Genomic DNA, 27,333 nt, shown 5'->3' on the forward strand with positions numbered 1-27,333 from the left:
TTTTCTGTGTACATTCATCCTTTTGACAGCTCTTGCGCGAATCCCGTAGTTCGCACGGAAGTGCTTCTGTGCGGCATGCGTGGTTTTCACGCACCCATTGACTTCAATGGGTGCGTGATGCGCGCAAAACGCCCAAAGAACGGACATGTCGTGCCTTTTTTTCAGCGGACTCACGCTGAGCAAAAATCACGGACATGTCTGCACGGCCCCATAGACACATATATGTCCGTGCAACGCTCGTGCAAATCACGCGCGTTGCACGGACCTTTTTCACGTTCGTCTGAATAAAGCCTTTACAGCTGACACCCGGGACTAACGGACAGGTACAGCGATCGCTCTGTTACAGAAGCCTGTAAGAATAACGATATACTGCAATACATTAGTATTGCAGTGTATTGTACCAGTGATCCAATGATCGCTGGATCAAGTCCCCTAAGGGGATTGATTAATAAAATGTGTAGAAGAATTATAATTATTAGTAGTGAGAATAAAAAAAATGTTAAAGTTAAAAAAACAAAAAAAAAAAATGTTAAAGTTAAAAAAACAAAAAAAAAAAAACACCTTTTCCCATTTTTCTTCTAAAGTAATGTAAAAAAAATGAACAAAATTGGTATCGCTACGTCCGTAAAAGTCAGAACTATTACAATATACCATTATTTAATTTGCACAGTGAACACCTTAGGAAAATGTAATAATTGAAACCGACAAAATCGCTGTTTTTTTTTGTTTGTCACCTTAGCTCTAAAAAAAAAAATGTAATACAACTTTTTATGTACCAAAAAATGGTACCAATAAAAACTGCAGCTCCTCCCGCAAGAAATAAGCCCTCACACCGCTCTATTGGTGGAAAAAGAAAAAAGTTATGGCTCTTGGAAAGCGGGGAGTGAAAATCTAAAATAAGAAACCAAAAAATGGATCAGTCCTGAAAGGGTTAATTCATTTCTAATGAAAAAAACGTATGACCACATGTGGGGTATTTCCGTACTCGGGAGAAATTGCTTTATAAAAAATGGTTGTTTTTTTCCTCCTTTATCCCTTGTGAAAATCAGAAAATTCAACATTTTAGTGGAAAAAATTGATATTAATTTTCGCGCCCTAATTCTAATAAACTCTGCAAAAGACCCGTGGGGTCTAAATGCTCACTATACCCCTAGAAAAATTCCTTGAAGGTTTTTCCAAAATGGGGTCACTTTTGGTGGGTTTCCTCTGCTTTGGTCCCCCCAGAAAACCATTCCAGCAAAATCAGAAATCCAAATGGCGCGGCTTCCCTTCTGAGCCCTACTGTGGGTCCAAACAGCAGTTTATTACCACATATGGGGTATTGTCGTAATCGGGAGACATTGCTTTACAAATGCATTTTCTTCGTTATTCCTTGTAAATATTAGAAATTTCTATGTTGTTTCAGAAAAAAAGTACATTTTAATTTTTACAGACTAATTCCAATATATTTAGCGAAAAACCTGTGTGGTCAAAATGCTAACTATACCCCTAGATAAATACCTTTAGTGGTCTAGTTTTCGAAATGGGGTAGTTTATGGGGAGTTTCTATCGTTCTGGCAGCTCAAAGCTTCTCCAAATGTACAGTGGGGCCTAAAACATTTTCAAGCAAAATATGAGTCCTGAAAGCCTCCGGGTGCTCCCTTCCTTTGGGGCCCTGCCGTGTGTCCAAACAACGCATTAGGGCCACAATGTGGGTATTTTTGAAAACAGGAGAAAGAGGGTGATAGATTTTGGGGTGTGTTTCTTCATTTTCATGTTCGCTTTACAAAGAAATTGGTCTTCAAACTAACACTTTTATGAAAAAAGTGAAATTATTATTTTTTTCACCTGTTCTGCATTAACTTTAGCAAAAAACTGTGGGGTCAAAATACTTACTATACACCTAAATAATTACGTTATGGGGTCTAGTTTTCTAAATGGGGTCGTTTATGGGGAGTTTCTATCGTTCTGGCAGCTCAAAGCCTCTCCAAATGTACAGTGGGGCCTAAAACATTTTGAAGCAAAATATGAGTCCTGAAAGCCTCCGGGTGCTCCCTTCCTTTTGGGCCCTGCCTTGTGTCCAGGCAGCGCATTATGGCCACAATGTGGGTATTTTTGAAAACAGGAGAAACAGGGTGATAGATTTTGTGGTGTGTTTTTTCATTCTCATGGTCGCTTTACAAAGAAATCGGTCTTCAAACTGATAATTTTATGAAAAAAAGTGAAATTATTTATTTTTTCACCTGCTATGTATTAAATTTAGCAAAAAACTGTGGGGTCAAAATACTTACTATACCCCTAGATAAATACCTTAAGGGGTCTAGTTTTCTAAATGGTGTCATTTGTGGGGGTTTCCATCACTGAGACCTATGAACCTCTGAAAACCTGGCTTGGTGCAGGAAAACAAAATGTACTTCAAAATTAATAAAATTATTATTCAATTTATAAGTCCTCTAAATTGCTGAAAATGTATTTTCTTTTTTCAAAATTGCTGCCAAAATAGAGTAAAGAGATGGAAATATATTTAATTAAAAAAATTGTACAGTATGTGTGTACATATGTGACATATTGCAGTTAAAAATAGGGAAAAATTGTAATTTTTACAAAATTTCTTCCATTTTTCTATTTTTTTATTAATTTCCGTAAATTGTATCAGTCTACTTTTACCACTAAAATAAAGTACAACATGTGACGAAAAAACAATGTCAGAATTACTTGGATATTCAAAACATTCACAGAGTTATTCTCTGATAAAGTCAGACATACCAGATTTGACAAATCTGGCTTGGTCATTAAGGTACAAACAGGCCCGGTCATTAAGGGGTTAAAGGAGCCTTCCCAGCTGGCAGCTAATGAGACACATACGGCACCCCAAACCCTGGACTGTCCTAAAGACGGAGTGGAACTTCTCTTCCACTCCAGCAACCAAGACCTTTTTCCATGTTTCTTCCCTAATAAATAAGGAGGAGAGACACTATTTCTTGTAACTTTCCTATTGAATATAACATTCTGGGCCCAAATCCTGCCCTTTAGTAGCCACGCTGCTACACAGTGTATTAGGCTGGGTTGACACAGAGTTTTTTGCAGTAGGAAAATCTGCCTCAAAATTCAGTTTGGAAGTTTGAGGCAGATTTTCCTCTGCCTGCCCACTGATTTTCTCTGCGTTTTTCGCCCACGGCCATTGAGCGCCACAGGCATAAAACGCAGAGAAATACGCTTTCTCTGCCTCCCATTGATGTCAATGGGAGGTCAGAGGCGTAAACGCCCGAAGATAGGGCATGTCCCTTCTTTGTCCCGCAAGCTCGCGGGAAAAAATGTCCTCCGCCTCCCATTGAAATCAATGAGAGGCATTTTCGGCCGTTTTTTGGCGCGTTTTGCGGCGCGGTTTCCGTGTCAAAAAACTCAGTGTGAACTCCCCCTTAGAGTGTTGTGTGCAACTTTGAAAAAGTTAAAATATTCTTCAATAAAAACAAATTACAAAGTTGCACAAAACAAGTATACACTGTTTTAATAAAAAAAAAAATTAAGTCTTCAAAAAGGTGTACATATCCTTTAACACTTTTAGGACACTTATAACTCCAGAATGCTTTTTCCTATCCAAGCGATTCTGAGATGGTTTTGTCGCAACATATTGTACTATGTTAGTGAAAAAATTTGGTCGATAAATTCAATATTTATTTGTGAAAAACTTAAAATTTCAGCGAAAATTTGAAAAAAATTAGCATTTTTCAAAATTTACATTTATTTGCTTGTAAAACAGATAGTAATACCACACAAAATAGTTACTAGTTAACATCCCCCATGTCTACTTTATGTTTGCAATGTTTTTTTTCACGTCCTTTTATTTTTCTAGGACGTTAGAAGGCTTAGAACTTTAGCAGCAATTTCTCATATTTTCAAGAAAGTTTCAAAAGGCTAGTTTTTTTCAGGGACCAGTTCAGTTCTGAAGTGACTTTCAGGGCCTTATATATTTGAAAGTCCCCATAAATCACCCCATTTTGAAAACGGCACCCCTCAATGTATTCCAAACCACATTCAGAAAGTATTTTAACCCTTTAGGCATTTCACAGGAATTAAGGCAATGTAGAGGTGAAATTTAGAAATGTAATTTTTTTTGCCGAAATTAATTTGTAATAAAAAAAATTCTGTAACACAGAAGGTTTTACCAGAGAAATGCAACTCAATATTTATTGCCCAGATTCTGCAGTTTTTACAAAATATCCAACATGTGGCCCTAGTGTCCTAATGGACTGAAGCACCGGCCTCAGAAGCAATGGAGCACCAAGTGGATTTTGGGGCCTCCTTTTTATAGGAATATATTTTAGGCACCATGTCCGGTTTGAAGAGGTCTTGTGGTATCTAAACAGTCGAAACTCTCCAAAAGTGACCCCATTTTGGAAACTACACCCCTCAAGGCATTTTTCTAGGGGTATAGTTAGCATTTTTACACCACAGTTTTTTTTGTGGAATTAGTCTGTGAAGATGAAAATCACCTTTTTTTCTGTGTAAACATTTTCACAAGGAATAAAGGAGAAAAAGCACCACAACATTTGTAAAGCAATTTCTCCCGATTACGGCAATACCCCATATGTGGTCATAAACTGATGTTTGGACCCACAGCAGGGCTCAGGAGCGAAGGAGCGCCTTTCAGATTTTGCAGCTCAGATTTTACTGGATTGGTTTTCAGTGCCATGTCCGGTTTGCAATGTCCCGGAGGGACCAAAATAGTGGAAACCCCCCAAAAGTGACCCTATCTTGGAAACTACACCCTCAAGGAATTTTTCTAGAGTTATAGTGAGCATTTTGACCCCACAGGATCTTTTTTAGAGCTAAGGTGACCAAAAAACAGCGATTTTTGCGCTTTTAATGTTTATTTTCTTACAGCATTCACCGTGCGCAATAAATGACGTTTTACATTATTCTGCGGGTCGGTACGATTATGGCGATACCATATAGTTTTTTTTAAGTTTTGCAGCGTTTGCACAACAAAATTACGTTTCTATAAAATAATTTATTTTCTGAGATACTCTATTCTGAGGCCTCATGCACACGAACGTATTTTTTTCCTCCCGTAAATACGGGTCATTGGTCACACGTATTTGACCCGTATTGCACCAGTATTTACGGACCCGTGCCCGTAAATATGGGTTCGGTGTCACCAGTATTCCACCTGTATTTACGGGCACGTTTTTGCTGCAAAATTGCACTGCACTAATCGGCAGCCCCTTTTCTCTATCAGTGCAGGATAAAGAGAAGGGGCAGCCCTTTCCGTAGTAAAAGTAAAAGAAATTCATACTTACCAGGCTGTTTTCTTGGTGACGCGTCCCTCTTTCGACATCCAGCACGACCTCCCTGGATGACGCGGCAGTCCATGTGACCGCTGCAGCCTGTGATTGGCCGCAACGGTCACATGGGCTGAAACGTCATCCCGGGAGGCCGGACTGGAGGAAGAAGCAGGGAGTTCTGGGTAAGTATGAACTTCTATTTTTTTTACACATTGATCTATAGTGTGATCGGAAGTCACTGTCCAGGGTGCTGAAAGAGTTACTGCCGATTGTTTAACTCTTTCAGCACCCTGGACAGTGACTATCCACTGACTTCTATCGGCCTGCCTGTGCCGTAATTACGGCCTGAAATAGGACATGTTCTATATTTTTCAACGGCACGGGCACCTTCCCGTTAGCATACGGGGAGGTACCCGTGGCCAATAGAAGTCTATGGGCAAGTGATTACGGGCGTTTTTACGTTCGTATGCATGGGGCCTGAGCCGTAACTTTTTTATTTTTTCTTCAAAAAAGCTGTGGGAGGTCTTGTTTTTTGCGGGACGGGTTGTAGTTCTTATTGGTACTATTTTGGGGTAAAAGCGACTTTTTGATCACTTTATTCCATATCTTGGGAGGGGTGGTGACCAAAAAATAGCGATGCTGACATAGTTTTCCGTTTATTTTGTTTGCGGCGTTCACAGTGAGGAAAAAATAACATAGTTTCATGGTTTGGGTCATTACGATCACGGTGATACCAAATGTGTACTTTTAACGTTTTCATTTTTTTCCTATAATTAATGACTTATTATAGGAAAATAAAAACTTTTATTTTTACACTTTTATAAAACATTTTTATTAACTTTTTACACTTTTTTTTTTTTACCTGCAGCTCTGATCGCTGCTAGAATACATTACACTACCTAGGTAGTGTAACGTATTCCAACGGTCAGTCTGACGTCAGTCACTCTGACAGTAAGTCTAAGAGGCCCAGCCAGAGGCTGGTCCTCATAGGCTTCCATACATGGCAGACCCGGAGGCCGTTGCCTGGCCTCCGGATGCCATCACAAGCATCAGCAGCCCCCACAACTGCACGATAGCAATCGAGCACCACATTTATCGGGTTAATTGCCGAAATCAGCGTCGATAAGCCGCTGATCGGCAACACTGGAGTGTCAGCTGTCGGGGACAGCTGATCTCCCAGTTCCCGATGCACACCCCGTCGCCGACAGTGTGCATCGGGAACGACACAGTGACTTCCTGTCACTCTGACAGGAAGCCTATCAGGACCAGCCGGAGGTTGGTCCTGATGGGCTTCCGTCCATGGCAGATACGGAAGCTATTGTTTGGCTTCTGTTTGCCATGCTAACTATCGGCAAACCCCGCCATTTTTGGATTTCGGGCCGGGGGTCTGCCGATATGCTAGAAACCCCTCAAATTCGGCGATTGCAGCCGATCGCCGAATTTAAGGGGTTAATTCGCCAAAATCAGCGGCAAAAGACCACTGGCCGGCAAGAGCGGAGTGTCAGCTGTCGGCGACAGCTGACCTCCCGGTTCCCGGTGCACACTGTCGCCGACAGTGTGCACGGAAACAACCCAGTAACTATACGTCCTCGTGCGGGAATTAACCTTCCGCGATGATGTACAGTTACTTCCTCGTGCGGCTAGGGGTTAAGATCCCAAGGCTCAGTTAGATGTCTGAAGGAAGAAATAGCATGAGCCACCTCTTGCAGAAAAGTCTTAAGGGGGTTTTACACAAGACGATTATCGGGCAGACGAGCGTTAATATAACGCTCGTTGCCGATAATTGCCCTGTGTAGAAAGGGCAGTGATCAGCAGATAACGAGCAAACGCTTGATCATCTGCTGGTCATCTAGTTTTGAAAAAGTAAGAGATTATCGTTGTCGGCAGAACATCTCCCTGTGTAAACAGGTAGATGCGCTGCCAACATGACGATAATGTATGGGGACGAGCGATCGGAGTAACGACCGCTCATCCCCATCCATAGCTCCATGTGACAGGAGCAAGCGAGCGCCGATTAACAATGTCTCGATCGGCGCTCACTGCACCAGCCGGGTGTCGGCCGGTGTAAAAGGGCCTTTACCCTGAGAATGAAAACCTGATGTTTACTGAAGTAGGAAAGATAGAGCAGGGACCTGACCCTTAATGACCAGCCTATTTTAGACCTTAATTACCAAGCGATTTTTTACGTTTTTCCAGTCTCATTCAAAGAGCTATACAGTTTTTATTTTTGCGTCAACATAGCTGTATAAGGTATTGTTTTTTGCGGGACAAGTTGTAATTTTGAATAGCACCATTTTGGGGTACATAGAATTTATTGATTAGCTTTTATTAACTTTTTTTGGGGGGGGGGGGGGATAGAAAAAAAAACAGCAATTTTGACATTTTTTGCGTCCTAAATTTACGCTGTTTACCGTTTGGTATAAATAACACAATAACTTTATTCAGTGGGTTGTTGCGATTGCAACGATACCAAATTTGTATAGTTTTTGTATGTTTTACTACTTTTACATAGTGAACACACTTTTTTCAAAATTATTTGTTTTTTTGTCTCCATATTGGAAGAGCCTTAATGTTTTTATTTTTTCGCCGATGCAATTTTAGGAGGGCTTTTTTTTTTGCAGGACGATTTGTAGTTTTTATCGGTACCATTTTGGAGTAGATGCGACTTTTTGATCACTTTTTATCACATTTTTTTAAGGCAGGATTCACAGAAAACAGCAATTTTTGCATGTTTTTTTTATTTTATTTTTTACGACATTCACCGTGCGGGTTAAATTATGTAATACGTTTATAGTTGGGGTTGTTACGGACGCGGCGATACCAAATATGTGTAACTTTTTTACTTTATTTTGTTAATAAAGCAGGGGAAAAGTGGGTTTTTCACTCTTTTTTTTTCCACTTTTTATTAAACTAGGGGACTTCACTATGCGATTATCCGATCGCCTTTATAATACACTGCAATACTTCTGTATTGCAGTGTATTATGCCTGTCCGTGTAAAGCCAGAGGCATGACCTAGCAGGCATAGACTACAGGCAGACCTGGGGGCCTTTATTAGGCCCCCAGCTGCCATCGGAGACACAGACACTCGGCGATCTTATCGCCGGTGCCGGTGGGATGAGAAGGAGCTCCCTCTCTCCAAAACCACTCAGATGCGGCGCTCGCTATTGAGGGGTTAAATGGGTGGGATCGATACTAATATCGATCTCACCTGTTCGAGCAGGGATGCCCCCTGCTACCTCTGGTAGCCGAGTGCAGGGAGATTAGCTCCATGCTCTGTTTATTTATTCTGATGCAGCACCGTAAAAAGGCTATTGCATCAGAATAAAACCCGTTAGTGGCCGCCGTAAAAACAATATGGGGCAGTCACTAACGGGTTAATTATTCCAAATTTAAAACGAGTGGTGGTGATAATTAATAATAAAAATGATGATGCAGACCGGCTTATTATGGTAAATACACCTGAGTGATTATGGGTACTATACTCCAAATATTTGTTAAAGCTTATTTGTACCAATTCCGCGCTGATCCCTCACAGATCTCGCGTACAAGATTTAAAATGAAGCAAAAAAATGCACAATTGAACGGATAAAAAGGAAGTATACATATAAAAAAACAAATAAATAGTTGTTACATTCATCGTAGCTTAAAAATGTCATGCCTAAAACCAAGTTATTTATAAACTCAATAGGTTTGCTCCAAAGTATTTAGAGCTGCCACTGTGGGATCTTATATTTGCCAACTATTACAATTCTTTACTAGAGGAATGTTTTTACTTTACACTCTTATACGGTTATAGTCTCCTAGGTGCAGTATACAGTTATGATATAGCTTACTCCCTGTAAAATTCTATAAGGCAGCCTTATATGTGGTAAAGTTCATGCACTAGTTCTTAATAATCTCAACGGACAATTCTAGTGAAAGGTACCCGTTCCATTAGTCAAAATGCAGACGGGAAAAAAATAATTTCAATTATTGGTGTTTTCTATGGTTTCATTTAATCCGTCTGGGGTCAAGCTATGATACCTATAGATCCAGTAGGCCTCCCTATTTTTCAAACGGGAGACTCTATTGTTGGTGGTCTTTGGTATATGTTCTAGTTGTGTGACCGTTACCACAAAAACTCCCTCATGTTGGTGATAGAGGTGTCTGGATACACTGTTTTAAAAAGTGCTTGTTGGTATTTGATCTGTGCTTATTGATCCTTGTCCTGAAAGGCTGAATGGTTCTACCTATATATTGGAGGCAGCATACGCATTCCAATATATATATAGAATGTAGTTCGAAGCGCAATTCATAAATTGTTTTATGGGGAACGTTTAGTTGGTGATATTACATGTTGACGTAGTCTTCTTGTGACGCAGCATTGGCACCTAGCTGTATTACATCTGTATGAGCCCACTATTTTGGGCATGAAGCTTAGGATTGGTTTTGTAGTTACTTCTTTTAGTCGACTGGGTGCAACTATGTTTTTTATACTACGTCCCTTTCTGTAGGTGAATCCTGGTCTCTCAGGTATAATAGTTTGCAAAACCGGATCGCTGCACAAGATGTTTCAGTGTTTTTCTAGGATGGACCTAAGGGTCCTGTGCCCACTGTTGAAGTCCGTAATGAAATTGTGTTTATGTGTATTTGGTGTTTCTTTTGGTTTATACAATAAGGTTTTAGTAGTAGTTAGGGAAGATAGGTATGCTGATTGTATGATCGGTTTTGGATAATTATTTTCCCTGAATCTTTTCTTTAATATATTTGCTTGGTGTCGATAAATTTTATTGGAGCTACAATTCTTTTTAATCCTTTTGAATTGGTTGTTGGGTATATTAGTGAGCCATGGTTTAAAGTGGGCACTAGAAAAATCAATATAGCTATTAACGTCCACATCTTTGAAATGTGTCATGGTGACATTTCCTTGGTCAATATTAATGGTTAGATCCAGGTAGTTCATCTTGCTACTGGAAAGGTTCATAGTGAATACTAATCATTATAATTCAATGACTGTACAAAATCTAGTGCCTCATTTTCTGTCCCATTCCATAAGATGAATAAGTAATCTATAAATCTCCTGTAGAAAAACAAATGATGTTGGTTTGTCACATTGGAGTGAAAGTAATTGGCCTGAAAGAGTCCCATATAGAGGTTGGCGAAGCTCGGAGCAAAACGACTCCCCATCGCTGTATATTGTATCGGTTTGTAAAAAATTTTTATTAAATGAAAAAATGTTGTGTTAGGATGAATTTATTGATTTAGTAATTAAATTTATTTGAGCAGATTTCAGTGTACATACATTTGACAGTGTGCTATGTATCGCATCGATACCTTTGGAGTGAGGGATATTAGAGTACAATGCTGCGACGTCCAGTGTTAGTAATTTACAGTTTATGGGAATAGTGAGTATCTAAATCTTTGAGGAGCTGAGTGAAATCCTTAAGGCACGAGGGCAAATTGAGTACATAAGGTTGTAAATGAAGATCTATGTAATGTGATAAATTGGAGGTGAGAGAATTAATACCATATATAATCGGACGTCCAGGTGGATTGTGTACATCCTTGTGTATTTTGGGAAGGTGATAAAAGAAAGGTAATTGAGCTTGCCTGATGTTAATGAAGTCTTTCTTTTTTATTGATAAATCCCTCATCATAGCATGTATGGGAGGAAGAAAAGGGGGACCAGAATACAGCGCTGCTAACATCAAATTGAAAATCCAGACTAAGTAGTAATAAAAGGATTTTATTGGGTTTAGGAAGGTTTGATTAGGCTACGCGTTTCGAAGCTGGACCAGCGTTATGCAAGAGGGTTATGTAAAAGACAGTAGTTTAAGTGGCAATAAATAAATACGTGCATGTCAGATGAGACTGGAGTAACAAAGCCGAAATGGAGATTAATAAAGGAAAACATAAGTAGCAAATGTCGGGAATTTTGAGAGCATAGCGCACGGTAGTTATATAAATGCGTGGTTCTCCTGAAAGACAAGAAGTCATCCCCCTACTCTGACAGCAGACTCAAGTGGGGAGACACTTTCATGCTGAAGAGGTCTTGAAAGAGGAGGGCTTCTGGGGCCTGAACAATGGGTGTCTGAAGCCAATTAACCCTTTCAGGACCAAGGGTCATCGATGCCTCAATGACCAGCCCCATTTTTTCAAATCTGACATTTTTTGTGGTAATAACTCTGGAATACTTCTGCATATCCAAGCGATTCAGGGATTGTTTTCTCGTGACATGTTGTACTTTATGTTAGTGGAAAAATTTGGTCAAAAAATTCATAGCTTATTTGTGAAAAACACCAAAATTTGCAAAAATTATAATTTTTCTAATTTTAAATGTAACTTACTTGTAAAACAGATAGTAATACCACACAAAATTGTTGCTAATCAACATCCCCCCTACTTTTATATTTGCATTGTTTTTTGAACATTATTTTATTTTTCTAGGATGTTACAAGGCTTAGAACTTTAGCAGCAATTTCTCACATTTTCAAGAAAATTTCAAAAGGCTATCTTGTCAAGGACCAGTTCAGTTCTGAGGTGGCTTTGAGGGCCTTATGTACTAGATATACCCCATAAATCACCCCCCATTTTAAAAACTGCACCCCTAAAAGTATTCAAAACAGCATTCAGAAAGTTTATTAACCCTTTAGGCTTTTCACAGGAATTAAAGCAAAGTAGAGGTGAAATTTACAAAATGTAATTTTTTTTGCCGAAATTTGGAATACATTTTTTTCTGTAAGACAGAAGGTTTTACCAGAGAAATGCAACTCAATATTTATTGCCCAGATTCTGAAGTTTTTAGAAATATCCCACATGTGGCTCTAGTGTGATAATGGACTGAAGCACCAGCCTCAGAAGCAAAGGAGCACATAGAGGATTTTGGGGTCTCCTTTTTTTAGAATATATTTTAGGCACCATGTCAGGTTTGAAGAGGTCTTGTGGTGCCAAAACAGTGCAATCTCCCCAAAAGTGGTTTTGGAAACTACACACCTCAAGGAATTTATCTAGGGGTATAGTTAGCATCTTGGCCCGACAGGTCTTTTGCTATATTTATTGGAATATGTCTGTGAAAATGAAAATCTTTTTTTCTGAAAAATATTTAAAAAATTTAATTTATACAAGGAATAAAGAATAAAAAGCACCCCAAAACTTGTAAAGCTATTTCTCATGATTACGGCAATACCACATATGTGGTAATAAACTGCTGTTTGGACCCACGGCAGAGCTCAGAAGGGAGGGAGCACCATTTGGCTTTTGGAGCGCAGATTTTGCTTGGTAATAGATCTGTTTGGCGTTTTGCTGGTATTTCAGTTTGTAATGTGGTGGCATATGTAATCTGTGTGGGGTACATCAGGGCATAATAGGGTATAATAAAGGGGTAAATAAATAATTCATAGATGTGGGGCCGGTGTCGCACTGATAAATGGTGCCCAATCTTATCCGCTTTTGGACACACTGCAGAATTTCTGTCGCTATATTCTGAGCGCCAGAACTTTTTTTAAAATTTTCTCCACCGGAGCCGTGCGAGGGCTTATTTGTTACGTTACAATCTGTAGTTTTCATTGGTACCATTTTAGGGTACATGTGATTTTTTTATCACTTTTTATTGGAATTGTTTGGCAAGCAAAGTGACAAAAAAAAACCATACATTTTGACAATGTTTTTTGTCTTTTTTTTTTTCAGTAATCACTGTGCGCTATACATTTTATTTTATTCTGCAGGTCGGTACGATTACGGCGATACCATATGTATATAGTTTTTTTATGTTTTGTGGCGTTTGCGCAATAAAATCACTTTTCTATAAAATTTATTTTTTGTCTCACCATATTCTGAGAGCCATAATTTTTTTATTTTTCAGTCAAAAAGGGCTTGTTTTTTGCGGGACGGGTTGTAGTTTTTATTGGTATTATTTTGGGGTACATGCAAATTTTTTATTACTTTTAATTCTATATTTTGGGAGGGGTGATTACCAAAGAAATAGTGATGCTAGTATTGTTTTTTAATTATTTTTTAGCTGTGTTCACTGTGCGGGAAAAATATTATAGTTTTATAGTTGGGGTCGTTACGAACTCTGTGATACCACATATGTGTACTTTAACGTTTTATTTTTTTCCTATAATAAAAGACTTATTGTAGGAAAAAAAGCATTTTATGTTTTTGTAACTTCTAACTTGTTTTTACACTTTTATAAAAGATTTTTATTACTTTTTTTCTTTTTACTTGTTTTACTTGAAACTGATGGCTGCTATAATACATTACACTACCTAAGTGTAATGACGTGAATGGCAGACCGGAGGCCGTTGTATGGCCTCCGGTTTTGCCATGCAACAGACGGCAGCACCCACAATCGGTCTTCGGGAAAGTTTGTTGTAGCAAAAAACTTTCCAATTTGTTGCTACAACAAGCTTTCCCTGCGATCACATGATCGGGACCTGAACCAATCAGGTCCTGATCATGTCTCTGGGACCAGAGACACCCGGATCGCGCTTTTAACACCCACTGTGAAGTCACTTCGGCGCTGCACAGAGCCCAGCAAGCGCCGACGTGAATTTACTGTGGGCGGTAAAGAAGCAGTTAGTAAAGGTGATCATATTCTCTGTGGCCGAACCAATCGGTTTGGCTGTCAGAGAACAGGTTGCTGGGGAGCCGCGGACACTAACACAGCTGGCGTCCGAGCGCTTTTCACAGCGCTATGCCGGCTGGAACAGATATCTGTATATACACGTCCTGGCAGCATGGTGTATGTGCGAAAAGGACGTGTATCTACAGATTGTCGGCATGAAAGGGTTAAGCGGCTAGAATCACCAGAGAAGAAAAAGACCAAAAGGTTGCGGTTGTCGGGAACGGTTCTGAGGCAGAAGAGAATGCTTATCACCAGTAGTCTGCAAAATATCTGGATAAAATCATTTCTGAAAGAGTCTGTCTCCCAAAAAAGGCAGTCAAACAAGGTTTTTTTTTAAAGCGGGGTCTGCCGCCCAAGATTTTAGCCAAATTGAGCATTGGATAGGTATTAAACTAGCCAATGCTCTGACAGCAAAATGGGCTGGCTCAAGGGAAGCCTCGAATAAGAATTTGGAAGCCTGAGTAGCGAAATAAGCAAGATTCTCTTGCAGCACTTCATCCAAGATACCGCAGTAAATTTGCTTTGCCCATAGTGAACAGGCCATGCTAACCCAGAAAGAGGCAAATGCTGGACGCAGCCCAAAACCTGCTGCGACGAAAGGCAGACTTGGCCTGAGTACACAACTTTTGAAAAGAGAATCACTTTGTCTAAAAGCACTACATCTGTCAGATGGATAATAACAACCTTGAAATAGGCAGATCCTGTGAAAGAGAAACAACCAATTAAGAAAGAAAATCCTCCATGATAGAAAACCGCACATACATACATTTTTAAACAACCAAGCGCCTGTCAGAGTGTTTACATTCCTTGGATAAAAGTTCATCAAACTCACTATGGTTTAGGAAAAATTGCTTTTGGCGCCATTGATGGTATAGGGGCTTCTACTGAGAGGCGGTAGAGAAGTAATCCCTTACATGTAAGATGTCCCTGACCGCCTGCGTCAATCCCTGCATGGCAGCTGTTAAATTAGCCCTGTTCTGAGTCAGAGGATCCTCCAGAGGAAGAGGACTAATCCAGACGAGAAGCAGCCTTTCCAATACTGGTCCTAAGCAGGGACCACTGGGAAGAACCTAAGGCAGAGTGGGACCTGTCACTTGCGCTCCTGAGTCTACCACAGGAAACATGGTATCTAGAGGAGAGGCATTTATCTGGGTGTCTATTTGGGACAGAAAGCACTCCAAGGACTCAACCGTAGTGTGGAAGAGTCTAGACATGTTTGCTAGGGTCTGAGAAAAAGCTTGCCCAGTCAGGTGGTGCCACATCCTGAGGGGAAGAATCCTGGGAGGTTCTGGATACCAGGCACTGTGGGCAAAATCTTTGCAATGGGGTATAGGCCACTGTCACTAGGAGGCTGACACTAGGTAAATATAAAAAAAAAGTGTGGCTCCGCCCAGTGGATAATATCTTCCGCTAAGCACTCGACTCCTCAGTTTGTACATGAACAGTAGGAGAGCAGAGAAGATTTAACACAGTATGTTTCCAATGGGAAAAGCAACCTCAAGAATCCCAAAAATGTAACATTAAAGAAATAGGGCAGGACCTGTGTCCCCCAGAGAATTAAACGAGAAAGATTTTACTGGTAAGTACAAAAATCCTGTTTTCTCTTTAATGTATAAACTTGGGGACACTGGGACAGAGTACCCTAGGACACCCTAAAGCAGTGCCTTAGGGTGAAAAAAAAAAAAAAAGAATTATAGCCATGCGAGCAGCCTAAACCACAGCTGCTTGCAACGCCATCCGACCTAAACTGGCATCAGCAGAGGCCAAAGAATAGATCCCGTAAAACCTAAAAAGTATGTAACGAGGACCAGGTGGCGGCTTTACAGACCTGAAAGGCAGAAGCCCGATACCGCACTGCCCAGGAGGCCCCAACTGCCCTGATAAAATGAGCAGTGACTCGGAAGGGAGGTTCCCGGCTCAGGTAATCTGCCTCCCAGTAGTCTTCTCCTGAGATGTGCACTGCTGAGTTTGCTGGGACATTTTGCTATGCCCAGCGAAGGATCCTGGCGGTTTCTATCCATACAGTCCTGCTTCTTGTACCTCCCTGATGACTGAGGCACACCACTGCTGTAGAATTGTCTGTCTGTATCTGCACTGGAAGACCCTGGGGACAAGACGTCCAGTGACACACTGCCAGGAAGATGACCCTCAGCTCCAAGTGATGTTGATCTGGAGCGGAGCTTTCGGATCGGAACAGGTGCCCTAGACTATAAGGCAAAATCACCCCCCCCCCCCCCCCCAGCCAGACAAACTTGCATTCGTTGTGACAACTTGCCAGTGGACAGTAGTGAAAGGTTTTCCTTGCGAGATGCTGGGGAAAGACATCCACCACAGCAGCTTGACTGAAGGATGCAGACGGATCATCAGATCCAAGGAGTCCAAAGACGTCCCAACGAGATAGAATAGCCAGCTGTAGAGATCGGGAGTGAAATTGAGGAAATGGGGCTGCCTCGAAAATTGAGACCCCAAGACTTTCATGCAGAAGCGGAGGGAGCAAGGAGAATCCCGGCAGAGTACGGTCACTCCCTGTCAGAGAGGAAATTTAGTCCCAGGGTAAAAAATACACTGGCTGTCTATCCAGGACCATCCCTAGAAACTCCATTCTCCGAGAAGGAGTGGGGGATGACTTGGTGCTGTTGATCAGCCAACCGAATCCGCAAAGACAATCCAGTGTAATGAGGCTGTCCAATTTGTCCTGTTTGGAAGGTGTCTTCACCACAAGATCGTCGAAGTATAGGATTACCGCTATACCCCTGGATCTGATGAGAGCCATGGGCGCAGCCATGGCCTTGGTGAAGGTGAAGACCCTTGGAGCTGTGGTCAACCTGAAAGGAAGGGTCACAAACTGTAAATGCTTGGAATCTACTGCAAAGCGCAGGAAATGCTGATTTACTTGATTAATGGGAACATGAATATAAGCATCCTTGATTTCTATTGAGGACAGGAACTCATCGACCGCCGATCAGAGACATTTTAGATCCAAAATGGGTTGAAGAGATCCGTCCCTTTGTACGGTCAATAAGTTTGAATAAAACCCTTTAAAACAGTTCTGAAGTTGGTGCTGGGACAATTACTCCTTGATGGAGGAGGCTTTGAATGGCTTGAGAATAAGCTTGGGCTCTGGAGGGGCACAGAGGGGGCGTTGACCAAAGAAAACGTCCGAAAGGGCGAGAAGAAAATTATATTTTGTAGCCTGTTGACACAACATCCCGCACCCAGGCATCTGACATTTTCGAGCCATGTCTCCTGGAAAGAGAGCAGCCATCCCCACACTCGAGGGAGCAGCTCGGGATAGGGCAAACTTTCAAGTTGTGGAAGTCTGCTGTGCTGGTGCAATTCTAGTGGGTCTGCCAGGAGTTTCTAGACCGGAAGGAAGGTCTCTGCACTCGGTAGGGACGGGAGTCATGCGAGTCCTGCCTCTGATGTGGGGCTAAATACCGAAATGAACGAAACCATCTTTTTCTTCTGACTGAGGGAACTGGGCAACGTCTTTGATGACTGTGTGAAAGAAAAGTGCTCCTTCATCCTGTAGCCTCAAAAACTAGTTGGACCAGGTCAGGTCCATAAAGGAGATCCTGTGAAAAGGGAACTGCGAAACTATTCTTCCTAGACGGACTATAAGTATCTAAGTTCCTAGTCTAAATGGCCCTGCGGACAGCTACCGCATTAGCCACGGCCTTAGTCAACCTTTGGGTAGCTTGGATGGAGATGTCACAGATAAATTTAGACATATGCAAAAGCTGTGCAGCTAGCAGGGAAGTATCCACTTGAGTCCCCTGAATCAATTGTGTCCTGTAGTTGACAAGCTAGTTCAATACTAGCCAAGCTAACCCAATATGCTGCAAAAGAGGGTCTGACTGAAGCTGCGGCCACGCTGAAAGTGGCTTTGACCAGACTCCACTTTGGCATCAACAGGATCATTTAAGGTGGAAGCATCTACAACTGGTAAGGTAGTATTTTAATAAAGCCGGGTCACCGAAGCATCTACCTTGGGGTGAGCTGATCACTAGTCAATACACTCAGAGAAAAGAAACATAGTCCAAACACTTCGACATGTGCATAGACCGGTCAGGGTGTTTCCATGATTAAGAAAACAATTTGTCAAAACCCTGATTATCTGGAAAAATCAGAGGGGGGGGGGGGGGGGTCGCCTGTGGCGATGCAATAACTTATTCTGAGGGGATTCAGTAGGATCATCTGCAATCTTAAGTATATCCCTCACTGCCTGAATGAGATTCTTCACAGCAGGAGTAGATTTGCGTCTATTACACTTATATCTGAACCAACTTATTCTGATTCTGAGTTTCTCTCTTGAATGAAAAGAATTAAGGAAGCCTGCAGCATTTTTGTTTAAAGAGGAATCACAGGAAGAATGATATCTCCTTGATTTTCTGGCCCGCTTGTGGGATGCACTGAGAGAACTAGAACGAGTGCAATCCAGTGAAGAATGTCTGGGGCCTGAGTGGACTATGGTACTTGAGAGGGGTCAGACAATTGGGACGCTAACTGCTGAGGAAAGTAGGAAGGTAACTGCTGAGGTTGTAATGCATCCGCCTTGGCCCGAGAGAGGCGGGCGAGATTATCTACCGACTGGGTGAGAGAAACTGCCCTTCTGGGGTAATATGCTCACTAACAACGGGAGCTGGGGAATCCTGTGATGATTTAGGTGGAGGGCATTGAACACAGATTGGGTCAGCCTGCCCGCATGCAAACTAAGTACTGCATTACGTACATGCAAATTGCGGTACAATGGCGGGGAGGGGAGTATTTGTCTCTTAGGAGCTTTTCCCTTTAAGACAGCTTATGAGCCTTTTACAAAAAAACACTATAGCCAATGGACCCCCTAGGTGCTGTGTCCTCTGTGAAGCAGGAATTTTTCCAGTGCTGCATGACTTCTGTACACTGCTCAGTGTACTATGGTGTTCACTACCACTGATAGAGGGAAGTGTGAGAACAGAATAACCCCTCCCCTCCTGCCAAAAACCCCTGCGCCGTACTGGTTGGACAGGGTGGGCATGTGACTCAGGTCCTGCCTGGTAACCAATCAGAATGTGAAAATTGAGCGCAAGGGGGCGTGGCCAGCTTGCTGCCTAGCAGAGAACCAAAGACGGTGCCTAAATTAACGGCTGAAGATAATGCTGAAATATGTCCGCCAACACATAAGTGTTAGAAAAACCATTAGTAAGGACACCTCTCAGAATAAAAAAAGAAGTCTATATGTAATGCAGCCAAGCCCGCTGGCATAGTCTGAGAAATAATAGGGGACTGCGTGACTAAGGCTGGGAACATCCACCACACTGGTAGAATGAATACTAGTAAAGGAGAAGGGGTCTGTGGAGAAAATGCTTCATACTCACACTCATGTCTTCAGAAGTAAGCAGGCCCACCTCTTCTTCACTAGCGGTTCATATACAGTGGATATAAAATGTCTACACACTACTGTTAAAATTCTATTGAAAAACAAACTGAAATCTTTTAGCATGGAAAAATAAAAATAATGTGGTTGCATAAATATGCACACCCTTAACCTCTTCCCGACATGTGACGTATCCATACGCCAAAGTTGGGTAGGGGAATTATGGAACGGGCTCAAGGATTAAACCCGCTCCATACGATGCCGTTGTCGGCTGTTTGTCACAGCCGACACTTCAGAGTAACGAGTGGCATCGCGCTCAAGCGCAATTCCACTCTTTTAACTCGTTAAATGCTGCCGTCAATAGCGACTGCAGCATTTAAATCTTTAGAAAGAGTGGGGCGACCCCCACTAACAGTTCATTGCGCCCCCCGCAATGCAATCGCGGGGGGGGCGATAGTTGCTATGGCTGCCTGGGGGCTTAATGAAGGCCCCCAGGTCCGCCATCTTTGTGCACCTATTAAGCCCTGCCTCCGGGCTTTAAAAAAATGTAAAGTTCAAAATACCCCCCTTTTCCCATTTTCCCCCTAGAGCATAGAAAATAAATAAACATAATTGGTATTGCCGCGTCGGTAAAAGTCTGAACTATTACAATGTATCATTATTTAACCCGCACGGTGAACGCCGTAAAAAAATAATTGTAAAACGCCAGAATCTCTATTTTTTGGTCACCTAATCTCCCACAAAAAAAGTGATCAAAACGTCGAATGTACACCAAAATTGTATTATTAAAAACTACAGCTTATCCGCCAAAAAATAAGCCCTCATACCACTTAATCGACAGATCCCATTTTCACTCTGCAATATCGAGTGCACACTAATTTCTGCAAAACACCGGCGGGGGTTAACATGCTCACTACACCCTTAGGTGAATAGCTTGAGGGGTGTAGTTTCCAAAATGCAAAACACAAGAGAGAGGACCCAGGTATCTGGTGGGCTGAGATACACACAAAAACACGTCAAGATCGCCAAAGGCAAAAGGATTAGCCCTTGTTTCCCAGATACCTATTTAATGCTTACTAATATTGTGGCGTATAACTTTATTATGAAGAACTATAAGCATACAAATGAAGATTAAAAGCACAAAGTGCATTTGGATGGTACTGACTACAGAGTATTAGTATCATTGTATGGAGACTTTTCAGTTCACATTGCATTTTTAATCTTCATTTGTATGCTTATAGTTATTCATAATAAAGTTATACGCCACAATATTAGTAAGCATTAAATAGGTATCTGGGAAACAAGGACTAATCTTTTTGCCTTTGGCGATATTGACGTGTTTTTGTGTGTATCTCGGCCCACCAGATACCTGGGTCCTCTCTCTTGTGTTTTGCATTTTGTTTACTACACCCCTCAAGGTTTTCACCTAAGGGTGTAGTGAGCATGTTAACCCCCGCAGGTGTTTTGCAGAAATTAGTGTGCACTCGACGTTGCAGAGTGAAAATTTGTTTTTTTCCATAGATATGCCAATATGTGGTGCCCAACTTGTGCCACCATAAGACAGCTCTCTAATTATTATGCTGTGTTTCCCAGTTTTAGAAACACCCTACATGTGGCCCTATTCTTTTGCCTGGACATTTGACAGGGCTAAGAAGTGAGCGAGTATTATGTAAAATTGAGGCCTAATTTGGCGATTTACAAAGTATTGGTTCACAATTGCAGAAGTTTTGATGTGAAATAATAAAAAATAAATTTTTATAAATAAATAAAAAAAAAAAACCTGAGAACGGACCTCATTTTGGAAACTTCAATCCTATTTTTTGGGAGGCAAGTTGACCAAAAAACTGCAATTCTGGCATAGATTTATTTTTATACAGCGTTCAGCATGCGTTATAAATTACATGTTAACTTTATTCTGTGGCTCAGTAGGATTCCGGTGATACCAAATTTAAAGCACTTTTTTATGTTTTTGCACAATAAAATTAGTTTTGTAAAAATAATGTCGCCATGTTGTGAGAACCATAACTTTTACATTTTTTCGTTGACGGAGCTGTATGAGGGCTTGTTTTTTGCAAGATGAGCTATAGGTTTTATAGGTACCATTTTTGGATACATGTAACTTTATTACTTTTTATTCAAAGATTAGTAGGGCAAAGTGACCAGAAAACCGAAATTCTGCTATAGTTTAAAGGTAATGTGTCTCTAGAAAAACATTTTTTTTTTTTAGTTAAACAGTTAATGTATAGGTGATTAGACATTGTTCTAATTTTTTTATTTTTTTCACGAGTCAGGAAATATTATAAATTAGATTCTAATTTATAACATTTCCCAGTGCTGGTCACTAGATGGAGCAATTCCCAAAATTGCAGCATTGCATGTGGTAAAGCAACCACATTGCTTTATGCTGCAAAATTTGAGAAAACTCACTCGCTCTAGTGAGCTCTCAGAACCCCCCCCCTCCTTTATCCTGGCTAGTGCCGGGAGAAACGAGGGGATTGAACGGTCAAACCTCCTACACTGTGTGTCGCCATTTTTTGAGCTAACACACAGTGTAGTAGGTTAACATACAGTAGTAAACACACACAAAGACGAACATACATAGAAATAACTTACCTGCTCCTGCCGCCGCCACTCCCTCCGGTCCGTCCGCTCCGTCTGCTCCCTCCGCTCCAAGTGCACAAGTCCGGAAGCCGCGACTGGAAGTAGTAATCTTACTGTCCGGCCGCGACTTCCGGTCCACAGGAAAATGGTGCCGGACGTCGCACAGTTCAACTTGGACTGTGTGGGAGCGGCGCATGCGCCGTTCCCACACAGACGGCGTACAGCATAGTGGATGGAACGGGCCCCGTTCGCATTCACTATGGGACTGTAGCTGCCGTATTCCATGTCTGTATGTGTCGTTAATCGACACATACAGAAATGGAAAAAAAAATGTCAGCCCCCATAGGGAAGAAAAAGTGAAAAAATAAAAAATAAATAAAAGCACAAACACACAAATAAATTAAAAAAAATGTAATAACACACTAAAGTCAAATTGATGTAAACATATTTTTTTCGTGACACTGGTACTTTAAGTTGTTTTTTTTTTACGCTGTTCACAGCGTGGAATAAATAACATAATATTTTTATAGTTCAGGCCGTTACGGTCGCGGTGATGCCAAATATGTGTGGTTTATTTATTTTTCTCACTAATAAAAGGACCTGAAATTTTTTTGACACTTTTTTACTTTTTTTTAAGTCTCACAAAGGGACTTGTAGTGCAATGTATTAGATCTGTCAGTCATTCACTGACAGCAAGCCGATTAGGCTTTGCTTCCCAGTGGGGACTAATCGGCTTCCGTAACGGCAGAACAGGATGCCATTGTTAGGCCTCCTGTTGCCATAGCAGCAGTCGGTAGCCCTGATTGCATTGCAGTGCTGCCGATCTGCTAGCAACCTCTAAGATGCGGCGATCGCTTTCAATCGCTGTATCTAAGGGGTTAATGGCAGGGATCGGAGCTAGCTCCGGTTCCTGCCGTTACAGGTGGATATCAGCTGTAACATACAGTTGACATCCACCGCTGATGATGCCGATTCTGCTCCTGAGCCAGTGGCATCGTGCCGTCGGCTACTGAAGCGTTTCAGGCCATGACTCCGGAAGGGACCTGAACGGCTTCCGTGCTAGGCACCCCGGGAGGCCAGTATTAGGCCTCCGGTTGCCATTGCAGCCACCGGAACCCCCGGCAATTTCATTGCTGGGGTGCCGATGAGCTGCAAACTCATTAAATGCAGCGATCGCTTTTGACCGCTACATTTAAGGGGTTAATGACGGGGATCGAAGCTAATTTCGGTCCCCGCCATTACAGCCGGATGTCAGCTGTAATACACCGCTGACATCCGGCGAAGATAGCACCAACTCAGCTTCTGAGCCGGTGCCATCCATTTGTCGTATGGATACGGCTAAATTTGGGAAGCACTAGCTTTCCATGACGTACCCATACGTCAAATGTCGGGAAGGGGTTAAAGCTTGAAAGTTTAAACTCTAATCACATTTGATTGCATGGTTTTAAATCCATTGTGGTGGTGTACAGATGCTAAGTTATGAAAACTGTGCCACTCTCCAAACACTTCTGGACCCAACTGTATATAGTATATACACATATATGTTACAGGCAAGACTTTAAAGCTCAGATTATCGGGACTACAAAGAAAAAAAAATAATAATCTACTAATCACTTGTTATTTCTGCTTAGGAATCTGTGTCTGGTTTAGTGGGATTTCATTTTTTAAACAATTATACACTCCTATATATAGAAGTATATACAAATATAGTAAAATATATACATTTTATACAGAAACCTTACACATAAGAAATTTGATTAATGGAATATAGAAACCTTACCTTGTGCCCCAATTGTTTCTCAAACCTTGGTGCAACAAAAGACCATGCACCCATATTTTGTGGTTCCTCTTGACTCCAGATGAAATCTTTAATTTAAAAAAAAATTTGTGTTGATTCAAGATTAAAATAATGTAAATTAACTGTAGCTAAAACATGTCAGGAATTATGGAAAAGTCTTTTAAAAAAGAATTGTAAAGAGTGTAGATAGCTGATCTTGCTCTGTGCTCTCTATGCTATCCTTCTAACTACATAATATAAATAAAAAACAATGGATAGGTCTATTTGCACTCCTTGTTATACAAGTTTCAGGGCGAGTCCACATGTAGCAGTTCGATTGCAGATTTGCCGGATTAGGCCTTCACACCGATAGCCTAACCTCATACTGTAACAAAGTACTGAAATTAGCTCACAGACTGTAAAAACCAGAACCACTGCAATCATATTGAGCTCTGGATTTCCAAATGCAGAAGCCGCTGCTAGGAAAACCTGTGGCATCATTGATGCCATCACAGGGATTCAATGTGGCAGAGAGAAATGCAGATGAGAAACAATCTGTTTTCTGCATGATCTTTTATACAGATCAATGGTAACAGTGATTTAAAGCAGTGATCCCTAACCACCGGGCCGCGGACCAAATACCAGGCCGCGGATCATTTGGTACCGGGCCGTGGTGACTTTTTATCCCAGGAGACAGATGCAGCCTGTGATTGGCTGCAGCGGCGGTCACATGGGATGAAGAGTCATTCAGGAGGCCATCCCTCTAACGTCATCCAGGCCGGCCCACACGTGGCCCTAGTGTGCTAATGGAAGCACAGGTCTCAGAAGCAAAGGAACACTGCGGCGCTGTTCACACTGAGTTTTTTGCAGGCATAAAAATCGGCCTTAAAATTACTTCAGGAGTTTTGAGGCAGGTTTTTACCTGCCTGCAGTCCCTTAGCCGCATTTAAAGGATGCGGCCATTGAGCTTCGCTGGCAAAAAATGCCTTTTTTGCCTCCCATTGATGTCAATTGGAGGTCAGAGACTGAAGCACCTGAAGAAAGGGCATGCCGCTTCTTTTTCCCGCAAGCGTTTTTTTCGCTTGCAGGAAAAAAAAACACCTCTGCCTCCCATTTAAATCAATGGAGGTGATTTCGGCTGTTTTTTGCTGTGGTTTCCGACGCAAAAAACAAACAAACTGTGTGAACAGTGCCTTAGTCGATTTTGGGGCCGCCTTTTTATTCAATTATATTTTAGGCACCATGTCAGGTTTGAAGAGGTCTTAGGGCTCGTCCACACGTAACGGAATTGCTGCAGAAAATTTCTGCAGTAATTCCGTTGAAAGTAGCAGACTTGCCACTGCGACAAAAACGCACCATTTCCTACAGTTTTGACTGCAGAAAATGGTGCATATTTTGCTTCGTTTTTCACAATGCTAGGAGATGGTAACATCTCCTCTGAAAAACGAAGCAATTCTGTCGACTTTCCACATCAGGAATTGACATGCTGTGGTCCGAAAAATACGCACCGCAGGTAACACTTTGCTGCTACTGTATTTTGCTGCGTATTTTTCGCCCGCAATGTGGGACGGAACACGCAGCAATTACGCTATGTGTGGACAAGCCCTTATGGTATGAAAACAAAGGAAACATACCCCATTTTGGAAACTACACCCCACAAGGAATTTATCTAGGTGTGTAGTGAGCATTTTGACCCCACAGGTTTTTCAAAGATTTTATTATAATTAGGCCTTATTCACACAAAGATTGATTACGTCCATTAAAACATCAGCCGTCACACGGACCTATGTAATTCAATGGGGTCGTTCACACGGCCGTTGTTTCAACGGACCGTGTGAAGGGTCTGTTAAAAAATAGGATATGTCCTATGTTTTTGCGCTTCACGCATCTCCCAGGGGTGCAGCACGGATACACTTCGGACGTAAAAAACTGTAATTTTTCATGTCTGAAGTTTGCAAAGTTAATGTGAATCTAGCCTTAGGCTGTGAAAGTGAAAAATTATTTTTTTCCCAATAATGGAGAAAAAGCACCCTAGCATTTGTAAAGCAATTTCTCCCAAGTACTGAAATACTCCATATGTGGTTATAAACTGCTTTTTGGACACACGGTATGGCTCAGACAGAAAGGAGCGCCATTTGGCTTTTTGGAATGGTTCCTGGGTGCCATGTCGCATTTGGAGAGCCCCTGTAGTACCAGTACAGGGAAAACACCCCAAAAGTGACTCCATTTGGGAAACTACACCCCTTGAGGAATCCTCTAGGGGTATAAGTGAGAATTTTTACCCCAAAACTTTTTTTTTACTGAATTAGAATTGAGCCGTGAAAATGAAAAACTTAATTTTCTTCCATAAGGAAGAAGAAAAAGAACCTCAACATTTGTAAAGCAATTTCTCCAGGGTATGGTAATACCCTATATGTGGTTATAAACTACTGTTTAGACATATGAGAAGGTTCAGAAGAAAAGGAGTGGTATTTGACTTTGAGAGTAGATTTTGCTAAAATGTTTTGCGGACGCTAAGTCGCATTTGTAAAACCCCTGATGTACCAAAAAAATAAATAAAAAGTGACCCCATTTTAGAAACTACATCCCTAAAGGCATTTATCATGGGGTGTAGTGAGAATTTAGACACCACAGGAGTTTTTCAGAAATTAATACGCAGTGGATGATGCAAAGTGAAAATTACAATTTTCCCACTGATGCGAATTCTCACCGCTCAATATGTTGTGCCCAGCTTGTGTCAGTAGAGAATCTTACTATAAAAAGTTAGCCGGGTTCTCCCGGGTACAACAATGCCATAAATGTGGACGTAAACTGCTGTTTGGGCACACTGTAGGGCTTAGAAGGGAAGGACTGCCATTTGGAGCGTGGATTTTGCTTGGTAGTAGTTTTGTTTTGAGTTTTACTGGTATTTCAGTTTATAATGTGGGGGCATATGTAATCTGTGTGGAGTACATCAGGGCATAATAAGCGGGTATAATAATGGGGTAAAGAAAACAAATCCATAGATGTGTGGTACGCTGTGAAGCAATCAGTTATGCGCAGGTCAATGTCGCACTGATAAACAGTGTCCTTATCCCCCTTTTGTAACACTGCACCTTTTGGGGACTTTTCCTCCTTTGTAGTTTGGAAAATTTTGCTGGTAAAGTGTTGCCCTGGTAGAACATGGGTGCCCTCGCTAGATTTGCTGCATCCATTCCCATCCTAGTTTCTAAATACTAGGGCCCAGAAACTGATGGAATGTTCCCCTCCGCCCTGCACATCGGGATGTTTTTTCATCACCGCATTACTAGTGCTAGAACTTTTTTATTTTTCGGTTGATGGGGCTGTTTGATGGCTTGTTTTTTGCAGGACAAGCTGTAGATTTTATTGGTACCATTTTGGAACAAAGACAAGTTTTTGATCACTTTATATAAAAAAATTTGGAATAGGAAAAACAAGCAATTCTGGAATTGCTTTTCATTGTTATTTTTTTGGCATTCACTTTTTTATTTGATCACTTTTTATTCCATTTTCTGGGAGGAGATAGAACCTAAAAAGAGCGATTCTGGTGTTTGTGAATTTTTTTTACGATGCTCAACGTGCAGATAAACTACACAATCGTTTTATAGGTTGGGCCGTTACGGATGCATCGTTTTTTTTATTTTTTTTGTGTTTTTTCTAATAAAAGACTTCTGGGAAAGAAGGCAAATTGTTTTTTTTTTTAACTTGAAACTTCTTTTTTACAACAT

At 41.3% G+C, this 27,333-nt stretch overlaps 1 protein-coding gene across 6 annotated transcripts in view; it reads right to left on the reverse strand.

The window, feature by feature from the left end:
* DHTKD1 (dehydrogenase E1 and transketolase domain containing 1) overlaps positions 1-27,333 on the reverse strand; it is a 131,557-nt gene that overhangs the window by 32,822 nt on the left and 71,402 nt on the right. For all 6 annotated transcript variants that reach the window (XM_075857424.1, XM_075857423.1, XM_075857425.1 and 3 more), the window contains exon 16: positions 23,609-23,694. In XM_075857424.1, the coding sequence (XP_075713539.1) occupies positions 23,609-23,694 (86 nt within the window). The remainder of the gene's footprint in view (positions 1-23,608; positions 23,695-27,333) is intronic.

The sequence above is a fragment of the Rhinoderma darwinii genome, chromosome 3 (assembly GCF_050947455.1).
Source record: "Rhinoderma darwinii isolate aRhiDar2 chromosome 3, aRhiDar2.hap1, whole genome shotgun sequence".
Taxonomy (NCBI): Eukaryota; Metazoa; Chordata; class Amphibia; order Anura; family Rhinodermatidae; genus Rhinoderma; species Rhinoderma darwinii.